Source organism: Phalacrocorax aristotelis, chromosome 5, assembly GCF_949628215.1.
Source record: "Phalacrocorax aristotelis chromosome 5, bGulAri2.1, whole genome shotgun sequence".
Classification (NCBI taxonomy): Eukaryota; Metazoa; Chordata; class Aves; order Suliformes; family Phalacrocoracidae; genus Phalacrocorax; species Phalacrocorax aristotelis.
In genome coordinates, this window is record NC_134280.1 from 24,218,522 (window position 1) to 24,237,602 (window position 19,081).

A 19,081-nucleotide genomic window follows, 5' to 3' on the forward strand; every position below is an offset into this window, starting at 1 on the left:
CCCCAGATACCTTATTCAAACCTGATCAGACGCAACGACGTGATAGTGCCAGATAAAAGAGTTAAAAAGTATTTGCAGGACTCTGCAGATGGAGGGTTTGCATTTTTTCCTTCTAAGGAAAAGGCTGTGAAGGCACACAGCCTCTGCAGACCAGGTACAAAGAGAGAGACAGAGACAAAAAAAAAATCCCTCTTTTCAAAGAGACATTGGCAAAACAACTTTTTAAGTACCAGAAGTTTAAATACAATTTAGAAATCTTACAAAACAAGTTAGAGAGAAATCAAGAGGTTTAATCTGCAGGGGTACCAAAAGAGATAATGAATTTTGCTTAAAAAAAAAAATTTAACAAAATGTAATGGCAGAAAATTATAAGTCTAAATTGTTAACATAGCTTCTTAGTAGGGTCAACTGCATAATATACAGTACCTTAACCTCTTCTAGCAATTTTTAAACACCACGCAGCTTAAATAGACTACTTCTGAATTCAGCGGTATTTCTTCTGGGAGCTCTGAATGCAAATCAAGAGGTAATAGTAGAAGAAAATTAAAAGATGTGCTATTCTCATTTCATTTTTTGTACTGATAATAAGGAAAGCAGCATAGAGAGCGATATGGCAAAGTGAACCTCTAACTTGAATAGCTTTTCTTTCACTGTTAATCTGAAATGCATTACACCCTGCCTTTTCAAATAATCATAATGTTCTTTACTGTAGTCTGCATTAAAGTTTAGCAGGCACAAGCAGCAGCTGTCACCAGAGGTCAAGGTATTAGCAATCAAAGAAAATAATGACCAGATTAAAAAGTTATCATTAAAATTACTAAACCAGAAACTTCTACAGCAGCTTATCTTCACCTCGAGCACAACCAACCAGCGGAGCCCTGCCTCCAGCGCTGTAGCTGTGCCCAGGGAACCCCTGCCACCCTTGGACGTCTCCCAGCCAGCCCTCGGTCAGGGTGACAGCATGGCTGGCCCCAGCGGACAGAGGGGACCCTTGTTCCTCCACCTCCCTTGGGAAAAGGCACTGCTGCCCCAAACCAGCTCCCACAGGACAGGGAGCTCCCCGACACAGCTGGTAGCTAAAACCTGATCTCCAGCTTCTCGCTGTGGTGAAAGGCTGTGGTCAGTGTGCCATAGGAGCACCCCGGGTGCATCCTCCGGGCATTTACCTGCACCGCATCCAGTAACATGTAAGGCCGGCTCTTACTTCATCTGCCCCGTGCACTGCTTTAGCAATAAAATGCAGCTCTCATACAGTACCTAACTAAGGAAATAACTTGAAAATTCACAAAGGAAAGTAATCCAGCCATGGTCTTGGTGTTTTCTGACTCAGGTGATGGAGGCACTACTGTAAAAAGGAAGATTCTTGTAGTTAAAAGGGAAAAAAAAGAAAGCACGTACAGCCACAAAATCCACTATTTACATCTAACTGCTGAAAGATATTTCATAAGGGTTTCGTTTTTAATAGGTTTGGCACTCAAAGGTAATTTCTGAATTCAAAACAAACTCAAAAAATTACATGAAAATGTATAAAGAACGCATAATTACTGACGCAAATTGGAATATTTTTCTTGGAAACTCCATGTAATAAAAATGTGACACACAGGGGTACTGGTAAGAGACTGACCTTTATTTCCTGGCCCTAATCCATTTGGGTCAGAGTGACAAAAAGCAAAGCCTTTGTCAAATGGCAGGGGTCAGCCAGTCGTGTTTAATTTTTTTCCTCTTTTTGCTTTCAAATGCAAATAAAGCACATTACCAATGAAAATAATGATTGTAAATGAATTAAAGGAAATTTTCATCAAGATACATAGGATAGGGGTGACAGTAGATACTCCAACATCCTAACAGACAATAATCCATTTCTTAATCAACTTGTGTCAATAATCATAAGCTTTCTGCTCCCCATGGTTTCCTCATTATAACACCACCTCTTGTGTTTTTAAATAGTTCTTTCTTCAGATGCTGTCCGAGCCAGCAAATGTATCTGCTAGCTGTATTTGCCGACTCTTTGTGGTTTTTCACAGGTGTACATTATTTCTGCACAGGAGTACCGTCGGCAGCATTGTGGATGTTCTCAGATAACAGAGAGCCAATGCTGCCTTGGGTTTTCTTTAGATGTCCTCATTCTCAGTAGGACTGACCCTTGAGGGCTGCAGTACTGGCAGGTTGCTGCCTAGTGTCTGTTTGAAATCTAACATTTTCTTCCATTTGTAATTCCTGCCCTAATGTTTCTCCTGTTCCAGTTGTCTGGCATGTAAGTCCTTTGTGATGCTCCTGATCAGCTAGTGCTGTTGCCAGAAACTAGTTAGAGGTTTGCAGAGATTTTTTTTTTCCTTCCTGTCACAACTAGCCATTGTTAATAGTGTGCTAGTGTTTGGGGGGTGTTGATCACCTTTTTTTCGGAAACACAGGCAAAGGGACTGAGATGGTATAGCTAAACAGATTTATCTACAATAAAGGCATTTCTGAGGCAGTCTAATATTATGGACATTTTCTGGTCTTATTTCATCTCTAAATCCAAAGAGAAAAAGATGTGATCTTCAACAGGCAGGTTTGTTTCTAATTAATGCACTCTGGATTAAACAAGTAGCAAAAAATGTAAGCTACTAATACCACAGTACATCATTAAAAGGAGCTAATATTTTCTTTTTCATTCAAACCAACTCCCTGTTAACAGTGGCCAAAGTTTTCATGATTTCAGTGGCTGCCTTTACTTTCCAAGAAAGGTAAATGTGCTAAATAGTTATATAGTAATTAGTTTTAATAAAGAAAATAGCATACGATGCTTTAAACCAGCTGTTGAATGTTCTGTGTTGTCATCTTCCTTTGGTGGTGCTCAGAGGTGGAATTGTGCCTGCCTCTCCCCAGACTCCCTACGACCGAGCAACCTATTGGAAAAAAACTTACGAGGGAGATGAAGGGGCTGTTGCTTCAGTGGAGCTCGCAGTAGTGTGGATTAGAAAACACAAACAGGCACAGCAACAATAAATTCAGTACAGCTTTAAAACAAAGAAAACGGCTCTAAGCCGTATTACACTTCCGAGAAAAAATGTGCTGAAATTAGAACAACAAATTAAATCTACTGGACCACAAAATTTAATATAAGGAGGAGTATGAGCTATATATATATAATTAAAAGTATGTAATGAAATGGTAACTGAGAAGAGTACTACTGAGTGGATTACAGCTGAGTGTAGTGATCAGCTAAAAATCGTGGTGCCAATAAAAGATAAGAAAACTATTCTTGTAAAACAATCAGGAAATGTATTTCATATTAATATTTTGCCATCTCATTGCTATCTCATTGTTAATTATATTGGCATTTTTTTAGAAGTTATATGTGCTTTTATACTGCACGCATGCCAGATCAAAAGACAAATAGTGTACAAGCTGTAGCCTGCCAGCTCTGAAAACCATTATGCACAAAGCAGGTATTTGATGCACATGTAAAACACCCATCACACACAAGCCTTCTCTGCCACATGAATGCCTATATTTTACCATTCTAGTCCATATGTAATAATTCTGTGCTTAATAATTTTACAAATAATTCATAATTAATATTTATAATGATGCATATCTATAATTTTTATGTTAAAATCACAAATTCCTTCTTTTTCTCTCTAATACAAAAAACAGACGAGAAAACAACAGCAGAAAAAAATACCATCTGTGTGGGTCTAAGAGACATATGATGGTTAGTATGGGCTCTACCTTTCTTCACTCCCCAGGACAGCCGAGAATTAGCCGTTAACCACAGCACACCAAAGACTGGGCTGCTGAAGCAAACAGGAATCAGCCCTGGCTGTGTGGGCACAGGGCCTGCACGTAGCATCACGTCGGTGTTGGTGGGTGGACACTCACCATGTCATTTGCAGCAGGAAAGGCAGGATTGCCTCTGAGCCAAATCCAAAGGCACTTCCTTAGATTTTCCACTTGTTAGAGCTCGCTGACTCCATCACTCAGAAAGAGTAAAATGCAGCTGATTTTGGCTAGCAGTACCATGCAAGTTCTCTTTCAGTCATGAAACAAACCCTGTCAGTTATGTTTTGGGATGAAACCGCAGAGGTGCGTGGTTGCAGCATATCTGCACAAACCTGCATGAACTTCAATCTGGACAGTGCAAGCAAAAATAATGACGCAGAGAGGGTTTCCAGGAAAGCCACTTGTGAACCCCTTCCAGGTGACAAACCTGATGGTACAAATGGCATAAAATTAATGCTACCATATAATTACTGCTACTACTGTTCAAACTAGCCAGCTTAACACTAGCGTATGCTAGCACTACGTCTTCTATGGCAATGTGTGTACAATCTTTCATCCTAGTATATCCCAGGCACGGCCCTCACCGTGTTTTCTGGCCAATTTTTAAAGCTAGAAATGGAGGCAAGCCATATCAGCCAGAGAAGCAGAAGTCCTTCAAAGAGACCTCAGTACTAAGCCTGAGCTGAACTCTGAGCCAGTCTTGAAGGAGATTTGAAAAATATGGAGCAGGTGTCTACCTCCAAATTATCTGTGTCTAGAGTTTCACGTACAGTTTAAGCTGGCATAAACCTTTCCTGCAGCTAAAAAAGCTCTTCCACGCCCCATACCCTCTCAGCTGCTCGTATCAGCCCTTGCTCCTCTCCCGCCTTTGCGCTGGCACAAGTCTTTGTGCAATTGCCCGATGACCTGCGTTCACAGGTCACTGATTGCCTTTCCCTTCCGTAGCTTTGCTTCTGCAGCCCAGTTCACCACGCAGCCATGCAAAGACTGCGCTGGCAGAAGGCGAGGTGGGCAGCACAGTGGCAGGAACAGGGCTCGCCAGGCAGGGGAGGGGTGTGACTGCTGCTTTTGGCAGGCAGGATGATTTAAATCGCCTGGACGTATGCATGAAACTGTATTTTCCATGTTGAAAGGTGGTGAGACGTTATCACACACCCAGTGTGGCAATGAGATGTAAAGAGACAATTCATATGAGTCCTTTCAACTTGAAAATTGAGTTAAAAGTTACCAGAGCTGCCTTCATCTCTTGCCAATTGTTGTGGCTTTACAGTAACTTTTGTTAGCTTTTAATTATTTTTTTTTTCGGCCTGTTCCATCTAAATTAAAGAAGCCTGAGATTAGGATTGAATTCTCTAGAGCTAACTCAGATTTTCTCAGTTTGAATTTGCTGCCTCAAAAAGGGGGGGAAAAACATATGCCATGTGTTGGCTGATTGTTTTATACGGCATTATGGCCACCCAAGAAACCCCGATTACTCCGGTTTCTGATCTTTTCTAGGTAATATTTTAGTTCACATGATAATGGAAAAGAACTCAAAAATATCTAGAGACTCACTTGCCAGAGGGCACAAAATATACAAACCCAAAAGTGCACACTAAAAACCTGTTGCAATAATTCCAGCTTCGTGACACTTCGTGTACCACTGGGGTTGGACAGTCCTTGCATAGGCTCCTTCACTTTCGCTCTCTTGTCTTTAGTAGAGCAAGTGCAATTACATGTTTTCAACAGTGGCGTGTTAACACAGTGCCTGATGCAGACTCTGCACTCTTGGAGTAGGAAATATTCACCACCCCCTCGTTTCTCATGCGCTACTGGAATAGTTTATTTCTTTCTGCAACCAGGGCCTAAAGTCAGACATGATAAATCCCAGCTCTGCAGACAAAATGGACAAATGCTCTGGACAAAATGCCCGACCAAGCGCCCTAGGCAAGAGATCTCTGAATGCAAGTGCTTTGCTCTCTGAAGCAAATGCCAATGAATAGAGTGATTTAACATTTAAATAGATTTTAAAAGCTTTTGACTAATTGGCAATTGCCTCAGACAGGAAGGATAAACACGTTAATCTTAGCATTTAAGAGACTAAGTATGTGGCACCTCTCCTCCTCCAGAGCATGAGTTTCATGTGATTTGCATTTGATATTTGTGCTTTCTTTTAAAATGTGGCACCTTTGATTGACTTTGTCTGGAGACTTTTCCAGGCTTACCAGCAGATCAGTTCATAATAAATCAGAAGCACTGTCAGATCAGACAAGAAGTGTCTGAAAGTGCCATATCCAGGGGAAGCCAGAGCCTGCCAACCTCCTTCGTTGCTTGTCCTGGCAATGCTAAACCTGCCAGGTGGGCGGAAGGGGGCCTCCAGCACCTGCCTTTTGACTTTCTTGGCATCTTCATGTACTTACTGCATGGAGTGCTTAAGATCTTGCTGAACTGTACTCCGGTTAGTTATTATGGCACAATGAAATAATATGTTTTATTTTACGCCCAGAAATGGGCACTTCTGCTCCACTGCTTTAACTTTTTTTTCTAGCCTCTCCCATGCCAAAAGAACACACCTTCGGGAGAAGCCTCTGATGTTCGTGAAACGCTTGTATTTGATTAATCAGTAAAGTGTTCTTCCATGATTCACCTCGATGCCGTACATCTTTGTGATGTACAACGAATGTATATGATTCAGTATGATGCTGCACACCTCTTTGTGATTCACTGTGCTACACAGCTGATTTTTATATGGCACATACATATAACAATAGTCAAATAGGAGAGGTAATGAGGAGCCGAGATTCTCCGGTGAATGCAAAACCACAGTATACAGAGACTGGTAGACAAGCGGGGGAGCGTGGTATAAAGCAGTGATATGCAATGAATCTTGTGCGATACTGATATAAAAAAATGTACTGTCACGACCATGTGATGTGTTTGCCTCTGCAGGAAAATTGTTTGCCCCCAAGTCTTTTGAGTCACTTCCTTTAAGCATGACAGCTTATTTTCAATTTGCAAGAAGTCTTCTGCCACAGCAGAGTACCTCAAGACCATTGAAATGTTTGGATAAGGAAGGGTCCACGTGGCTTCAGAGGGCGGAGGTGGTTGTCTCTGTTTTCTTCCTGACCTGGGGTAATCACCCTGAGAGCAGCTGGGGATATGGGTGGGGGACCAGTGGGCTGCACTTGCCAGTCATGTCCTCCTCTTCTCCCACATTCCTCAAAGGAGGACTGGCTATAGCAGCACAGCCTTCTCCCTTCCTCTTCCTGGGGACCTCCAGACCCTCTCACAGACCCATCCACACAGCAGCTCAGCAATCCCAGGCGACACCCAGCACTTAAAAGACGCTGCTGCTTGTGGTAACACCATCCTAGCTTTGGTCCCATGAGAACAACGCAGCAGGTTTCTTAAAACATTACCATCGTCTGATCATTCTGGTAAGAATTTTAGATGAATTGAGCTGCATTGCCTGTCACTGAAGCAGCAACCCTGGAAGGAAGCCAGTTGTGCTTCCAAAGCTGTGGCCATGGCAGCGCAGCACTGTGCCAGGACTCCTTCCACCTGCAACGGCAGGGCTGCGCTCGCGAACCGAGAACACCCCAGGTGACAGGCCCTGCTCGGTCCAGAGGGCTCTTCCTAAATTTGGCGTGGTTCACTGACACCCAGCTTCAGGCGAAGGCTACCCTCCCTGGTCAGCCCAAGCCACCCACGGAGCAAACGCTCCATCCATTCGCCTCACGGCAGACCCACGGCGGCAGCTGGCGCCGCGGGCGACGGGTGCGCAAGCCGTGAGGGGCCCCATTGCTCATGGATGCATCGGGGGCGTCGGGGTGGGCATGCGGCCCTCCTCGCCCGCCGCCGCCTCGCGCTCCCTCGGCCGGGGCGGAGGCGCTGGTGCGGTGCCTCAGCCCCGCCGGTACCGGCCGCCTGGCTGCCCCGGCACGTCGCCCCCTATAGGCGGGGCGGCCGCGCTGCCCGCACCCCCGAGGTGGCAGCGGCGGCGGCGGGCTCGCCTCCCCCGCGGGGCTCGGCGCAGAGCGCGGGGTGGCGCCGCTGCGAGGCGGCGTGGGGGCGGCGGCGGCGGCTGCGGCTCCCCGGCACCAACCGGAAGCGCGGGGGACGGAGCGGGAGACGCGGTCGCGCCGGTTCCAGCCTCCCTCGGCGGCTCCGGGGTCGGCGCCGCTCGCGTCCCGCCAGCCCGGAGTCCCTCGGGGAAGGTGAGGCGGGCGGCGGGGCAGCGCTGGGGGGCGGCGGTGCGTGTTGCGCTGGGCGGAGGGAGGCGGCGGGGCCCGGCGCGGCCGGGGAGCGGGGCCGGGCCGGGCAGTGGGTGTCCCCGCCGGGTTTGACGTTTCCCACCGGCTGAAACAACTTTGGAAGTCCTTGGAGAGGAGGCGCCCGGCCGCCCCGGCGCCCGGCCTGACCTTGCCTCCCTCCGGGGAGCGGCCGACCCCCGCGGGAGGCAGCGGCGCCCACGCGTGGCCGGGCGGTGGGGCGGGGGTCCCGCTCGGCGCCGGCGGGCGGGCCGTGCCTCCCCTGGTCGGGCCGGGTTGTGTCCACCGCGGGGCACCCGGGGGGCGGCCCCACGCGGGAAGGGTGCCGCCAGCCGTTCTCTTCCGAGGTCGCTGGGCGCGGGACGTGGGCGGCCGGGGGCCGCCACCCTCGCCCGCCCCTCCGCTCCTCCGACGGCGCATCAAACACGTTCACTTTACCTGCACCTGCTGCGTTTTTCTGTTCTGGGCATAAAATCCCTCAGGTTGGGCTTTAAGGTGTGACTTTCCTTCCCCTCCGTTTTTTCCTTTTCCTCCTCATTTTTTAAGTGCACTGGCATTCTTTTTTTTCTACCGTTGCTCAAGTTAGTTCGTTTCCACCAGTATGCCTTTTTTTTTTTTTTTTAGCGCGCCTGTGTGTCAGCCATCCATTACCCCTCTATCCAGCATGCTTTGCTGTGAGTTGTAGCGACAGAGCCATCGGGAAAGCCATGGATCATTATTTTTTCTAAATTCCAGAAGCAGAAATAATTTGAAAGCGCTGGATTAACTGGGTCAGTGCCTGAAAACATCATAGCTTTCTGCTGGAGGCATGCGGTTAGATGTTTTCAGGACTTTGCCCTGAAATTGTAAGTCCTCAGAAGGCTTCTTGTTTTATCTATCAGTAATGTGCTTTGCATACCGGTGGCATTGTGTGAATAATGGTAACCCTGGAGAGCCCGGCTCACTGAGGGAGGAGAAGGCAGAAACGCTGACAAAACCAAGGCCCGGATCCTGCAGTTGTGCCTGTGCAAGGACCGAGCGGCTCTGCAGGCCAGGGTGCAGGTTTAGCTGCCTTGTCTTTCTTGCGTGTTGTCGTGTGTGTGCCCCTGGCACACATCACTGACGAGTTATAATGTAAGCAAAGTGAGCAGTTCAGGATTTCTCCAAGATAAAATGTTTTCTATTTAAAGTGAAGTCTTTTAAACTCTTCAGTCTCTGCCACTGACAGAGCTCGGGTCGAAAATAGTTCTTTTCCTGAAGTACTCAAACTGTTTAGGCTAGGTTGAGCTCTTTTTCCGTACCACTGCTGGTTATATAAATTCAAATAAAATTAGAAATGTTATTAATGGAAGTTATGCAGAATTCTTAGGTTCTGACAAAGGACAGGCTCAAATGTTGTTGCTTCTGTAACTAAGGTAGGCAGAGCCTCATCGTCTGCAGGGCTCCTGCTCAGTCTGAGTAAGAAAGTTGAGTAATTGAGGGGGTTGTTGACTTTATTTTAACTTATTGGGAGATTAGGATATATTTAATTTGGAGTTGTGCTTGGAGTTTGTTTGCATCTTATCCATCAGCCGTTCATGATATGATTAAAGGATCTTTTATTTATAAAAACTTTCTGCAGTATCTCTCATAGCTTGATATCACTGTAACTCTTTTTCTGTTTTCTGTTTAGACAAGACAGTGGTTAACAATGTTTTGGCATTTGAGGGATTCTTTTTTTTTTTTGGTCAGGCTTTTTTTTGTTTAGTTTTGTTTGTTTAAAAGCTAAATAAATATGCTGCTGCAAAAATCCAGGTTGATATGCTCAAGGACTGTAGGCCGTGTTGGAGACAAAGGATGATTTGGGTCTAAAAATGGATGGTCAAAGATCCTGAAAGCAAATGGGCTGTTTTGCCAAATAAGGAAACTTGGCACATTCTGCTGTGTATTTTAAGATAGCACAAGTGTAGTGTGCTACTACTTTATTGGCAATATGTTGGCGGTGTGCCTTCCTGAAAGAAGCACTGAATCCTGCTTCATGGAACCACACAGTGAAGCAAGGGCAGTCAGTTGCATGGTTGTTTCCTTTAATAAATTACAAAGGGTTTTCCTAAAGTAATCGAATAATTAAGCAGCGTCAGGTGCGTGTGCAAGATGAGGGATGCAATTTTCAGTTCTGCAGCCACGCACTAAACAAAATATGAGTTGCAGTTACAGTGCAATTTCTGCTAAATTCTTTCCTGCCTCCTGTCTCTAACTCGCAGCTCCCTCAGTGGAAGCTCTCAGTGCTCTGGGAGCAGTAGCTGAGTGACAGATGTTAGGGTCTTCTGGCTCCTACATGGAATAAAGCAGAGAGTTTGGCTTGGCAGCACTTCGCCTACTGCACAGGCTGGTTGGGGGGAGCTGGGAGGTACAAGCGATCATCTTGCGTTCTTCCAGTGTTGCTGTGCTAGGATGCAGGGCAGGGCTGCCTGCAGTGCTGTCAGTTTACAACCTGTCTGCCTGGGTGCTTGGGGGTTCCCTCACCTTGGGCAGGGTCTGGGGGGAGCAGCAGGTGTGGGACCCTAGCACATTTCTGGGGAGGGATCCCCCCCCCACTGGTTACCCCCCCCAAAATGCTGTAATCACAACAAGCCAGTGATGGTGGATAGTTTCCTATACTGAGCACTTATTACTGTACTGAACTGAGTTTTGATGTAGCTTAATAGCTTGCTGTAAAGTGACTCTGCATAATAGAGTCCTGACATGTTAAGATACTGATGTTAAATAATAATGCCACATACTAAATACTGCCAAATGTGGCTCAGGTCTGGGTTTTTCTGTGTGAAACAAACAGCTTCAAACAGCATGCTGAAGTAAGTTATTATGAGGAAAAAACACACAGAAGATGGAGATGGTCTTGCATGATTACAAGCGTGTGTTAACCATTAGAAATGAAACAGAAGGAGAAAGTTCTGCCCCATGCCCTCCAAGATCCCATAGGAATAATTAAAATAACCAGCAATCGAATGATTTCTTCAAATACCTGTCATTCACTGTCTCTGAACTGTGACATTTTCATTTCATTGAGAGTAAGCAACAAAGTCAGTCAAGGTAGTGTTCCCCTTACACGCCAATAGTGGTTAAACACTCAGAACTGTGTTAGTGGGGAAGGACGGTGCTGACGCTAAACCTGTGTGCTTGCGTGCGGGGGAATTGCTGTCATGCCCCTGGCCCCGAGCCTGGAGACCCTGTTGCAAAGGTCTGCTCTCCTGACTGCAGAACTGTAAGATGTGAAGAAGTGCCACAACCGTGTTGGAATGATTCACTTGTTTTGGATGCATGTGCAAGATGATGGAGTTTAATGAAATCCCCATATTTTTTTTTTTTTACTTAACTGATGGTGTAAACTCAGATTGTTAAGTATCTTGCAGCAGGATGACAATTTAATAACTCTGTGGATTTGTCACATGCAGTTGTTACTCCAAACAGTTGTTTTCTCAAACATAACAAAGGGATTGATCAGTCTAATTGTGGATTAACTACCTTGCATCTGAAAACATGGAGTAATATTTAAACAGGTCTGTTCTTTCATCTAGAAGGAGAAAACTCTATACCTAATTTAGGCGGTCATTAATTACAGATCTCTAAATAAAGAGTGTCCCATGTAAATCTCCTCTACTTTCTCTGGAAAAAATCATCTGGAAGAACCTGATGCAAACCAATGAATTATTCTTTAAATTATTTTACGTTATCATATACTGGTGCCTATAGCATCTGCAGCTGATTGACTGCTGTAGATAAATTTGAGATTGGGAAAGTGTTAAAAGAATGAACAGTAGCTTTTGGAAATGCTTGTGTGCTGGGTGCTGCATTGCGATTGTGTAAATGTTAAGGTAAAGTTTTAAGCAGCAAGGAGGACGCATCAGAAAAGTACTTGTATTTATCAAGTGTCTGGTGTGTACGTTGTACCATCCTGAGGTCTGTTTCCTGTGAAATCTTGGAATAACATCTTGTTCTATGCTACCATAACTTTCAGAAATCAAATAATTTACTTGTTTATATGGATGATTTGGTGGTTCTGGGTGAACAGTAATTTAAAATAATTTGACAGCTCTTCAGAACTATTGAATTCAGATAGTGAAGGCCAGAAATACTTGTTTCCTGTCGTGTATTTTTCTTTTCACTTGGTTTTCTGTTCCTTCTGCCATCCCAAATACAACCATCTGTTATCAACTGTTTGCAGTTTTCTGTTAAATTTATGGTCCAGTCGGTGGGTATGTTTTTGCCTATGAGTAACATTACTCTTCTGAATAATTCTGTTGTCGGTAAGGAGATTATTCACTGGAGCGTAATCATCCATGTGCATAAACGTGTGCAGGGCTGTGGCCTTAAATCATGAGGTCCCCAGGTTGAGAAGCTGCCCTGTTTTATTTCTCTATAAAGTGTCACATATGCTTGAGACACCGTGTACACAGCGTTAACTTGGAGCAACTGCTGGAGTAGAGGCAAATGAGTGTTTGTTTCTGAAGACCTGCTCATTAAGCAGCACTGGCAAAGAAGAAAATGGTAAAACTGGCTTTGCTACCCTCCTGATTTGTAGGAGTGACTAGGTTTCCTTTCCCTTGAGCTTTCTCTAAAGAAAATGCGTGCAGGACAGTGCAAAAGATGACTCTGAGATGGCAGGAAATCTAATGACAACAGCGACAAGGTTAACACAAGAACGAAAGGTCAGCGAAGAGTTCAGGCACTTGTGTCGGGGAAGGAGCCAGCAGGATAGTGGATGAATGGACTTTATTTCGTGTCCCATGGGTAACCCCTGCTCTGACTCGCAGAGCTGGGGAAAGAGCATTCACGTTCCCTTACTGAGAGCTTTGCAGGCTGGCTGTCAGCGAAAAGGTGTGCTTGAAGCCTGCTCCCTCCTAAATGTGATACCTTTGGTATACATAGTAAAGTTGTGATGATCTGGTCAGCGCTTGCCTCAAGCATCACCTTATAGGTGAAGAGATGTAAAATGAAGCAGGCAGTTTCAGAAAAGGCTGCATGTTATCCTATGCAATGTGTAGAAAAAATGTTGGTATCTTCATCTCTTATTTGGAGAATAACTGCAACCAAATAGTGCCAGAAATTTCTGGTCAAATGATGTCTCAAAATTTTAATCAGATTAGCTGCACAATCAGGAGAGCCGGGGGGAAGTTATGTCTCTGTGTTTGTTACAGAAGGGATTGGGATGAAGAAGTTTTGGGAGTTGGCAGTGCTAGGTGTATTACAGGTGCATTTCCCAGCCACAGACAACACATAATGTGTGGATTCTATCTCAAAAAGCCCTATGGATTGGGGGTTCCCAGGAGACACAGTATGTTTTGGCACTATAGTTAGACCAGTGTAATTGGAGGTATGATTTTCACCAGCAACCCAAAATATCTGTGTCTTTTTTTTTTTGTTTTGGCTTGTTTTATTCAAACCCATCTCTCATTTTATGCTAAGTTTACTTTCAGTACTTGCAAGTATAGTGACTTCTGCTGGTAATTAAAACTACTTTGTCTAAACTGGTGAACTTTAATGATCCTCTGGCAGGCTTGCAGATGGTTCTGGAAGGTGCTGTGTCCTGCAGTCCCACTAAAGACTTGAGGCTTCCTGATCTTACACCATTAAAAAAAAGAAATCTAAAATTAGTCATTGTTCATGCATTTAGGTGATAGTGTTTCTTGAAATTCGCTACGGGCATAAGCTTTATCGCTGTGAAATCTCTGAGAAGGACGTTCTGTTCCCCTGGCAGCAGACATGGGATCGTCTCTTGAAATTGCCGACACCAACCTTGGCACAGGCTGCAGAATTTCCTATACTGTAACCCAGATGAATTACCACGTACTTGCGCTTTGTTATAACATGTGAACAGAATTGAGTCACTCGGGAAGAGACATTTACCGTGGCCAGGTTTTTCCACATCTTTGCGTGAAGCACTCCTACCTCGCCCCGAGCGCTGGCAGCATGTGGGTGCGTGCCAAGGTGCTGCTGCCCGCCTGCCGGAAGGCTGCCTGCCCGGCCGGGGCGGCCAGAGAGCCAGCATGCCTGGCATGCCTGAGCTCCTAGGCAAGCTCGGAGCGCAGAGCGCACTTCCCGTCCATCGGCGTGCTTCGCTCGTGTTGGGGAAGGCAGCGACGTGCCTGCCTTTCACAGAGCTGCTTCCAAGGTGTTCGGGAAACGTCAGTATCGCTCTGGGGAATATTTTTAGTCATTTCTGTCTCCCAGCTGCTCCCAATAGCTCCTGCAAATTATGCAAACATTTGCAGAGCCTGTTGGAGTGCGAGTTCCCAGGCTCTTTTCCTCCTGTGCCCCCACGGATTTTACTGTCCCATGTGTATGGTGACTGACTCTGGTTTTGGGGTGTTTGAGCATGAGTAAGAAAGTCCATAAATCCATGGAGCATATGTATTAACAAAAGCTTTTCTTTTCACAGGTTTTGCTGTGGTATATTTTGTCATTATGAGATGTCGTCTACCAGTGCTTCATTTGTGCAAATTAGATTTGATGACTTGCAGTTTTTTGAGAACTGCGGTGGAGGGAGTTTCGGGAGTGTCTACCGAGCCCGATGGATTTCTCAGGACAAGGAGGTGGCTGTAAAGAAGCTGCTCAAAATAGAAAAAGAGGTAAGAGCTTACTTTTCATTCCCTTTGCTGTGGAAACAAGGACAGAAATTCTTTTCTAGTGTCTTCCATCCTCTAGCTAATTGAGGCAAACTGCCCTGGGCTTTTTGTTAATTACAAACCCCCATAACTGGATGATGCTACAGTAAAGGCATACTGAGGACGTCCCAGCAGAGGGTGTTTCTGATTTAAAGCGTTATTGTTTGCTGTTTACTGTTCTCCCCCACTTTTCTCGTTTAGCAGCTCCTCTCTGCTGTGGCCCTGAGGAGGAGAGCTAGCTGCACCTGTGGGGCTAGTAATTTCCCTTTGATATACTGCTGAGCATGTTGCTAGATAAGAAGAGCTAGTGGTCATTCTCTTTGCCTGGTTCTGTTTTCTCCTCTTTACATCTGGTCCCTTAAGTGCTGTGGTTTTTGTCTGTATGTTCACTATAGGCTTAGTGTGTGCTGCTTGGTGTCATCTCTTCCATGCCTACTGCAGGTTTTGATCTGGGGCTCTGCTAGCTCCGAGTTAGTCATAGCTGCACTTTGGCTTGGTCTCATCTTGCAGAGATGTTTAAGCCTAACTGTTCTACCAGTCAGCTTCTCTCGCGGCATCCTGTGCATCTGGAAAGGCAGACAGGTCCTTGGCAATCCTGTGCGAAAAGGCAGAATTAACTTAACTGCACCTTTACCAACTAAGGTTGGTTTGATTTTTTTTCTTTTTAATTAAAAAAAGACTTCTAGGTTTACCTAAAAATCCTCCTGACCCTCAGCTTTGTACAGTCCCAGCAGAGACACAGGGTATGTGGTTGTCACAGTGCTCCAATCTGGCTGTTGATTGGATCAACAATCACTGATGTAGCAGTGAGGACACACTGGTGTAGTGATGGACAGCACAAGTTACTGGACTTTTGTTCTAGCATGACTATATCTAACTGGTATACAACATCCTCAGAGTATTTTAGGAAGACAGTTATAAGCTGGAGGACAGCAGAGCACTGCTACGAATAATATGCTTAGTAAATAATCAGACACCAAAGTTCACCCTCTGCTGCAGCAGCCGAGTTAGCGTGATTACATCATGCTTAGTGATGTGATAAGCATGTTTGATCATGATTAAGCAAGTTGCTGTCTGAAATAATGTGGAAGGATCTCATGATTTTTCCAGGATGGTGGGAGATGCACACCTTCTGTCCAGTGTCAGTTTGTACTGTTCTCTTTATTTCTACTACTTGTTAATATCAGAAGATATACAAAGACAAGTAAAATTGGTGCTATGCAGTGTCAGTAATGCGCGCCTTAAAAATCAACTGGCTGGTAGATCTCGGTAGTGGTCAGTGAAGTATCTTTACTGAATAGGTGTATTTCTGGTGGGATTACACAAGAGTCTGTGCTAGAACTGTTACTAGATACTTCAAGCATTTTTGAAAGGAAAATTAAAAACAATATTACTACATCTTGTGATGGCATAAACCTTAGTGGAATGGGAAATAATGGAGAAAGTAGGACAGTCATGTATTTCTTGACAGAGTTGGACCATTCAACAAAAATATTTTTTTTAAACAGCCAAATACAGTGTTCAGCCTGTAGTAACGAGGAACACAGGTTGTACGCTAGGAAAAGGAAACCATATGCTGGAAAGAATTTAGTATAATTTAAGGGTTTATTTAGGGACTAATGAAGTCTTGCAGCTCATTAAGAGCTCATATCATGGTGGTGTTAGGCAAATTAGGTTAATGCCCTTGCATGTCCAAATGAGGATCAAGTAATTTGTAAGAATCAGGCATGCTTTATCTTGGTATGTGGCACTAGGGAAAGGGGTGTTAGGCAGTAGGTGCAGACCTGTTTCTGTTGTGTTTAAAAGAATGTAAACAAACTGGAGGGGCAACCCAAGGTGGACTGCAAAGGACACTCAAGGAGTGGAAAGTAGGGGCACTGTGGGGGTGTGTGTGTTGGAAGGGCGTGATGGACATCATCCATCAGGATGACTTGACAGAAGGGGAACAAGTGCCTTCCAGCACAAAATTATTTCTTTTCCTTCAGACTGGTCATCTTTTGCAGCTTAAGCTGACAATATGGGCTATAGTTGGGAGCAGCTTGGTGTGGGCACCTTCTCTTGAAAGTTTTCTGGGGAGGCAGCAGAGAGGCAAGTGGTGATGCCTCAAGTCTAGCAAGTTTTGCCAGAACTTGTCTGTCAAAAACCCTAGAGAATTAAAAAATAAGAGCTTTTTACAAAAATTGCATTTCATATGGAGAAAGTGCTGGGCTTGTTTAATCTAGTGCAGAAAGTTATTACAGGAGCTAATGGTTGCAGTCTGAAGCCAGACAAATTAGAGTGGGAAATAAAACACAAATTATAAGCAGTGAGGATGAGTAACTCTTGGAGCGGACTACAAAGGGAAGGAGCAAAGATGGAGAATCCTTTCCATCTCTCCATGTCTTCACATTGAGATGACTTTTTGGACAATTGTTTTTGTCAAGTTGCTGAGCTCAACACAAGAGCAGCTTCTGAAGCATAGTGGCCTGTGATGTACTGGAGGCCAACCTTGGTGGCCTAAAGGTTTCTTCTGACCCTAATGGCTGTTAGTCTGTTTACATACATAGTATGCAGTATGTTTATCTGTAGTGACAATAATGAACGTCTGTGACTGAACTGTGCTGAGAGTCATTGAGGGTCAATGGCTTTTCTGATAGCAATAGAAGAATAACTTGCCGTAACTGTAATGTATCTGTGTTTAGTACATATTTGGATGGTTTGCATTTAGCCCAGAAAACTAATTGTTACCCTTTCTGGTTTATTTGAAAGGAAGTGTCCTTTTAACTTCATGACTGATTTTCTTGTATTTCTGTTAACTGCTGCCAATAATCCATAACAACTGATTAAAGACAAAACAGAGTAGAGTTGGGAAAAGCTTGCTCAGAGGAATTTTGTGCTAGCTGAGTCCAAGGGCACAAGCCAAGTCAATAGAGCTGTGGTATCATTCTGCAAATATGTTGTATCTGTGTTTCATTTTATTAAACAAGCCAATAAAAACCAGCAAAGATCTCAAAGGCTTTATATTAGCCAAGCGGCTAACAAGTTCTAACATGTGAAACAAAGCAATTTTTGTTCCAGTATATAGCAGTGTATCATACTAAAGTATGTGGTCAGAAAAACTTATAAGTATTTGGAAGGGTGTTGCTCAGGCAGATTTCTTCAAAAGTCTTTAAAATTTGAGAAGAGGGGAGACCTCTGCAACCATTAACTTTTTATAAACAGGCAGTAAAATGTGACTGTACAGGAAGAGTTGTGTTTATGTGAATAAAATACAGCTAAATACAGCTAACTAGGTGTGCTGAGAAAAATAAATATGCTGCAAGGCCTTGATTAGAGTATCAGATCTGAAACTCTGGACAAGACTTCTGCTGATTAAGTAAACCATAGACGTGTCTTTTGAGTGATCAAATAACAGCAAAAACAAAATTTAATTGCTGTTTTACTATCTAGTCCAAGCACTTTTAGCAGTTTTAGGTTTTAAGCATGGGATAGATAGGAGTTCCTTGTGGATGTTCTCGGGGAAATCGAACTATCAGCGTGATGTTTATGATGCATGTGGGGGGAGTAGAAATGCCTCCTGTAGTAGGATGTGTACTTGCTCCTTTTGCCCTAAGTGATAATTGTGTGCATTCATTGAAGAAAATCACACACCTACTACTCAGGAAGTTATTTGGTACTTTTGTGAACGATTCATATGAATTATTGGATAGTTTGGCTCCTACTGAAATGGATGGGAGAGATTGGGCCCAAAGGCCTAATTCTGCAAATTGCTAGCAGTTATTTTGCAGCCACTATCTTGAGCAGGTAGCTGCTGGAGTGAAATGTTACAACCTGTTGTTTTATGCCTTGCCATGTTAGCTTTTCACTGAATAGCACTCACCTCCTTTGATTGTCTGTACATCTTTGGAGTTCACCTGGTATTTGTCACTGCTTTCGAAGGCTCAGCTTTTGGTGGCTGTTTTTTGGCAGCTGGCATCTGATCTGGATTGTGGTTCTCCACTGGGAGATTTATTACTGCTGGAATTTTACCGGAAATTTGAATTTAATTTTAACGTCGCTGCTCTTTGGAAGTACTCCATGATCCATGTACCACCTCCAAGCTATTGATGGGCAGCATTACAGCATCTGGTTTGCTTGCTTCAGCTGTTACAACCAGGGTACTTAGGTACAAGATTGTTTTTTTTTCATGCAGCACAGCTGCTCCTGGATTCCTTCAAAATACTGGTGGTGGTCTGTGCAAACTACAGGAGAGTGGTGGAAAAAAAACCCAGTAAAATGTAACTGTAATCTTACTGGGAAATACTTCTGGTGAACTAACAGAACTTGTGGATAAAAGACATTAAATTGAGTAGGATTAACTGTGCGTGCTTGTTCAGTCATGTGTGTGCAATGCTTTTGAGTTTTATGAGAGTCAAAAATAAAAACATGTTTTTACTAGTTTTGATGCCATATTGCTGGAAATTA

The 19,081-nt window shown here is 44.3% G+C and overlaps 1 protein-coding gene across 6 annotated transcripts in view; it reads left to right on the plus strand.

Annotated features, from left to right (window-relative positions):
• Positions 1-7,828: 7,828 nt before the first annotated feature.
• Positions 7,829-19,081, plus strand: part of MAP3K20 (mitogen-activated protein kinase kinase kinase 20) — a 93,298-nt gene continuing 82,045 nt past the window's right edge. For 2 of the 6 annotated variants that reach the window (XM_075093473.1, XM_075093474.1), the window contains exons 1-2: positions 7,829-7,961; positions 14,413-14,602. In XM_075093473.1, coding sequence (XP_074949574.1) covers positions 14,444-14,602 — 159 coding nt within the window. In that variant the 5' untranslated portion in view covers positions 7,829-7,961; positions 14,413-14,443. Of the gene's footprint in view, positions 7,962-8,639; positions 8,861-14,209; positions 14,314-14,412; positions 14,603-19,081 lie in introns of those variants that run through there. The other 4 variants (XM_075093475.1, XM_075093471.1, XM_075093476.1 and 1 more) reach the window with 4 other exon arrangements.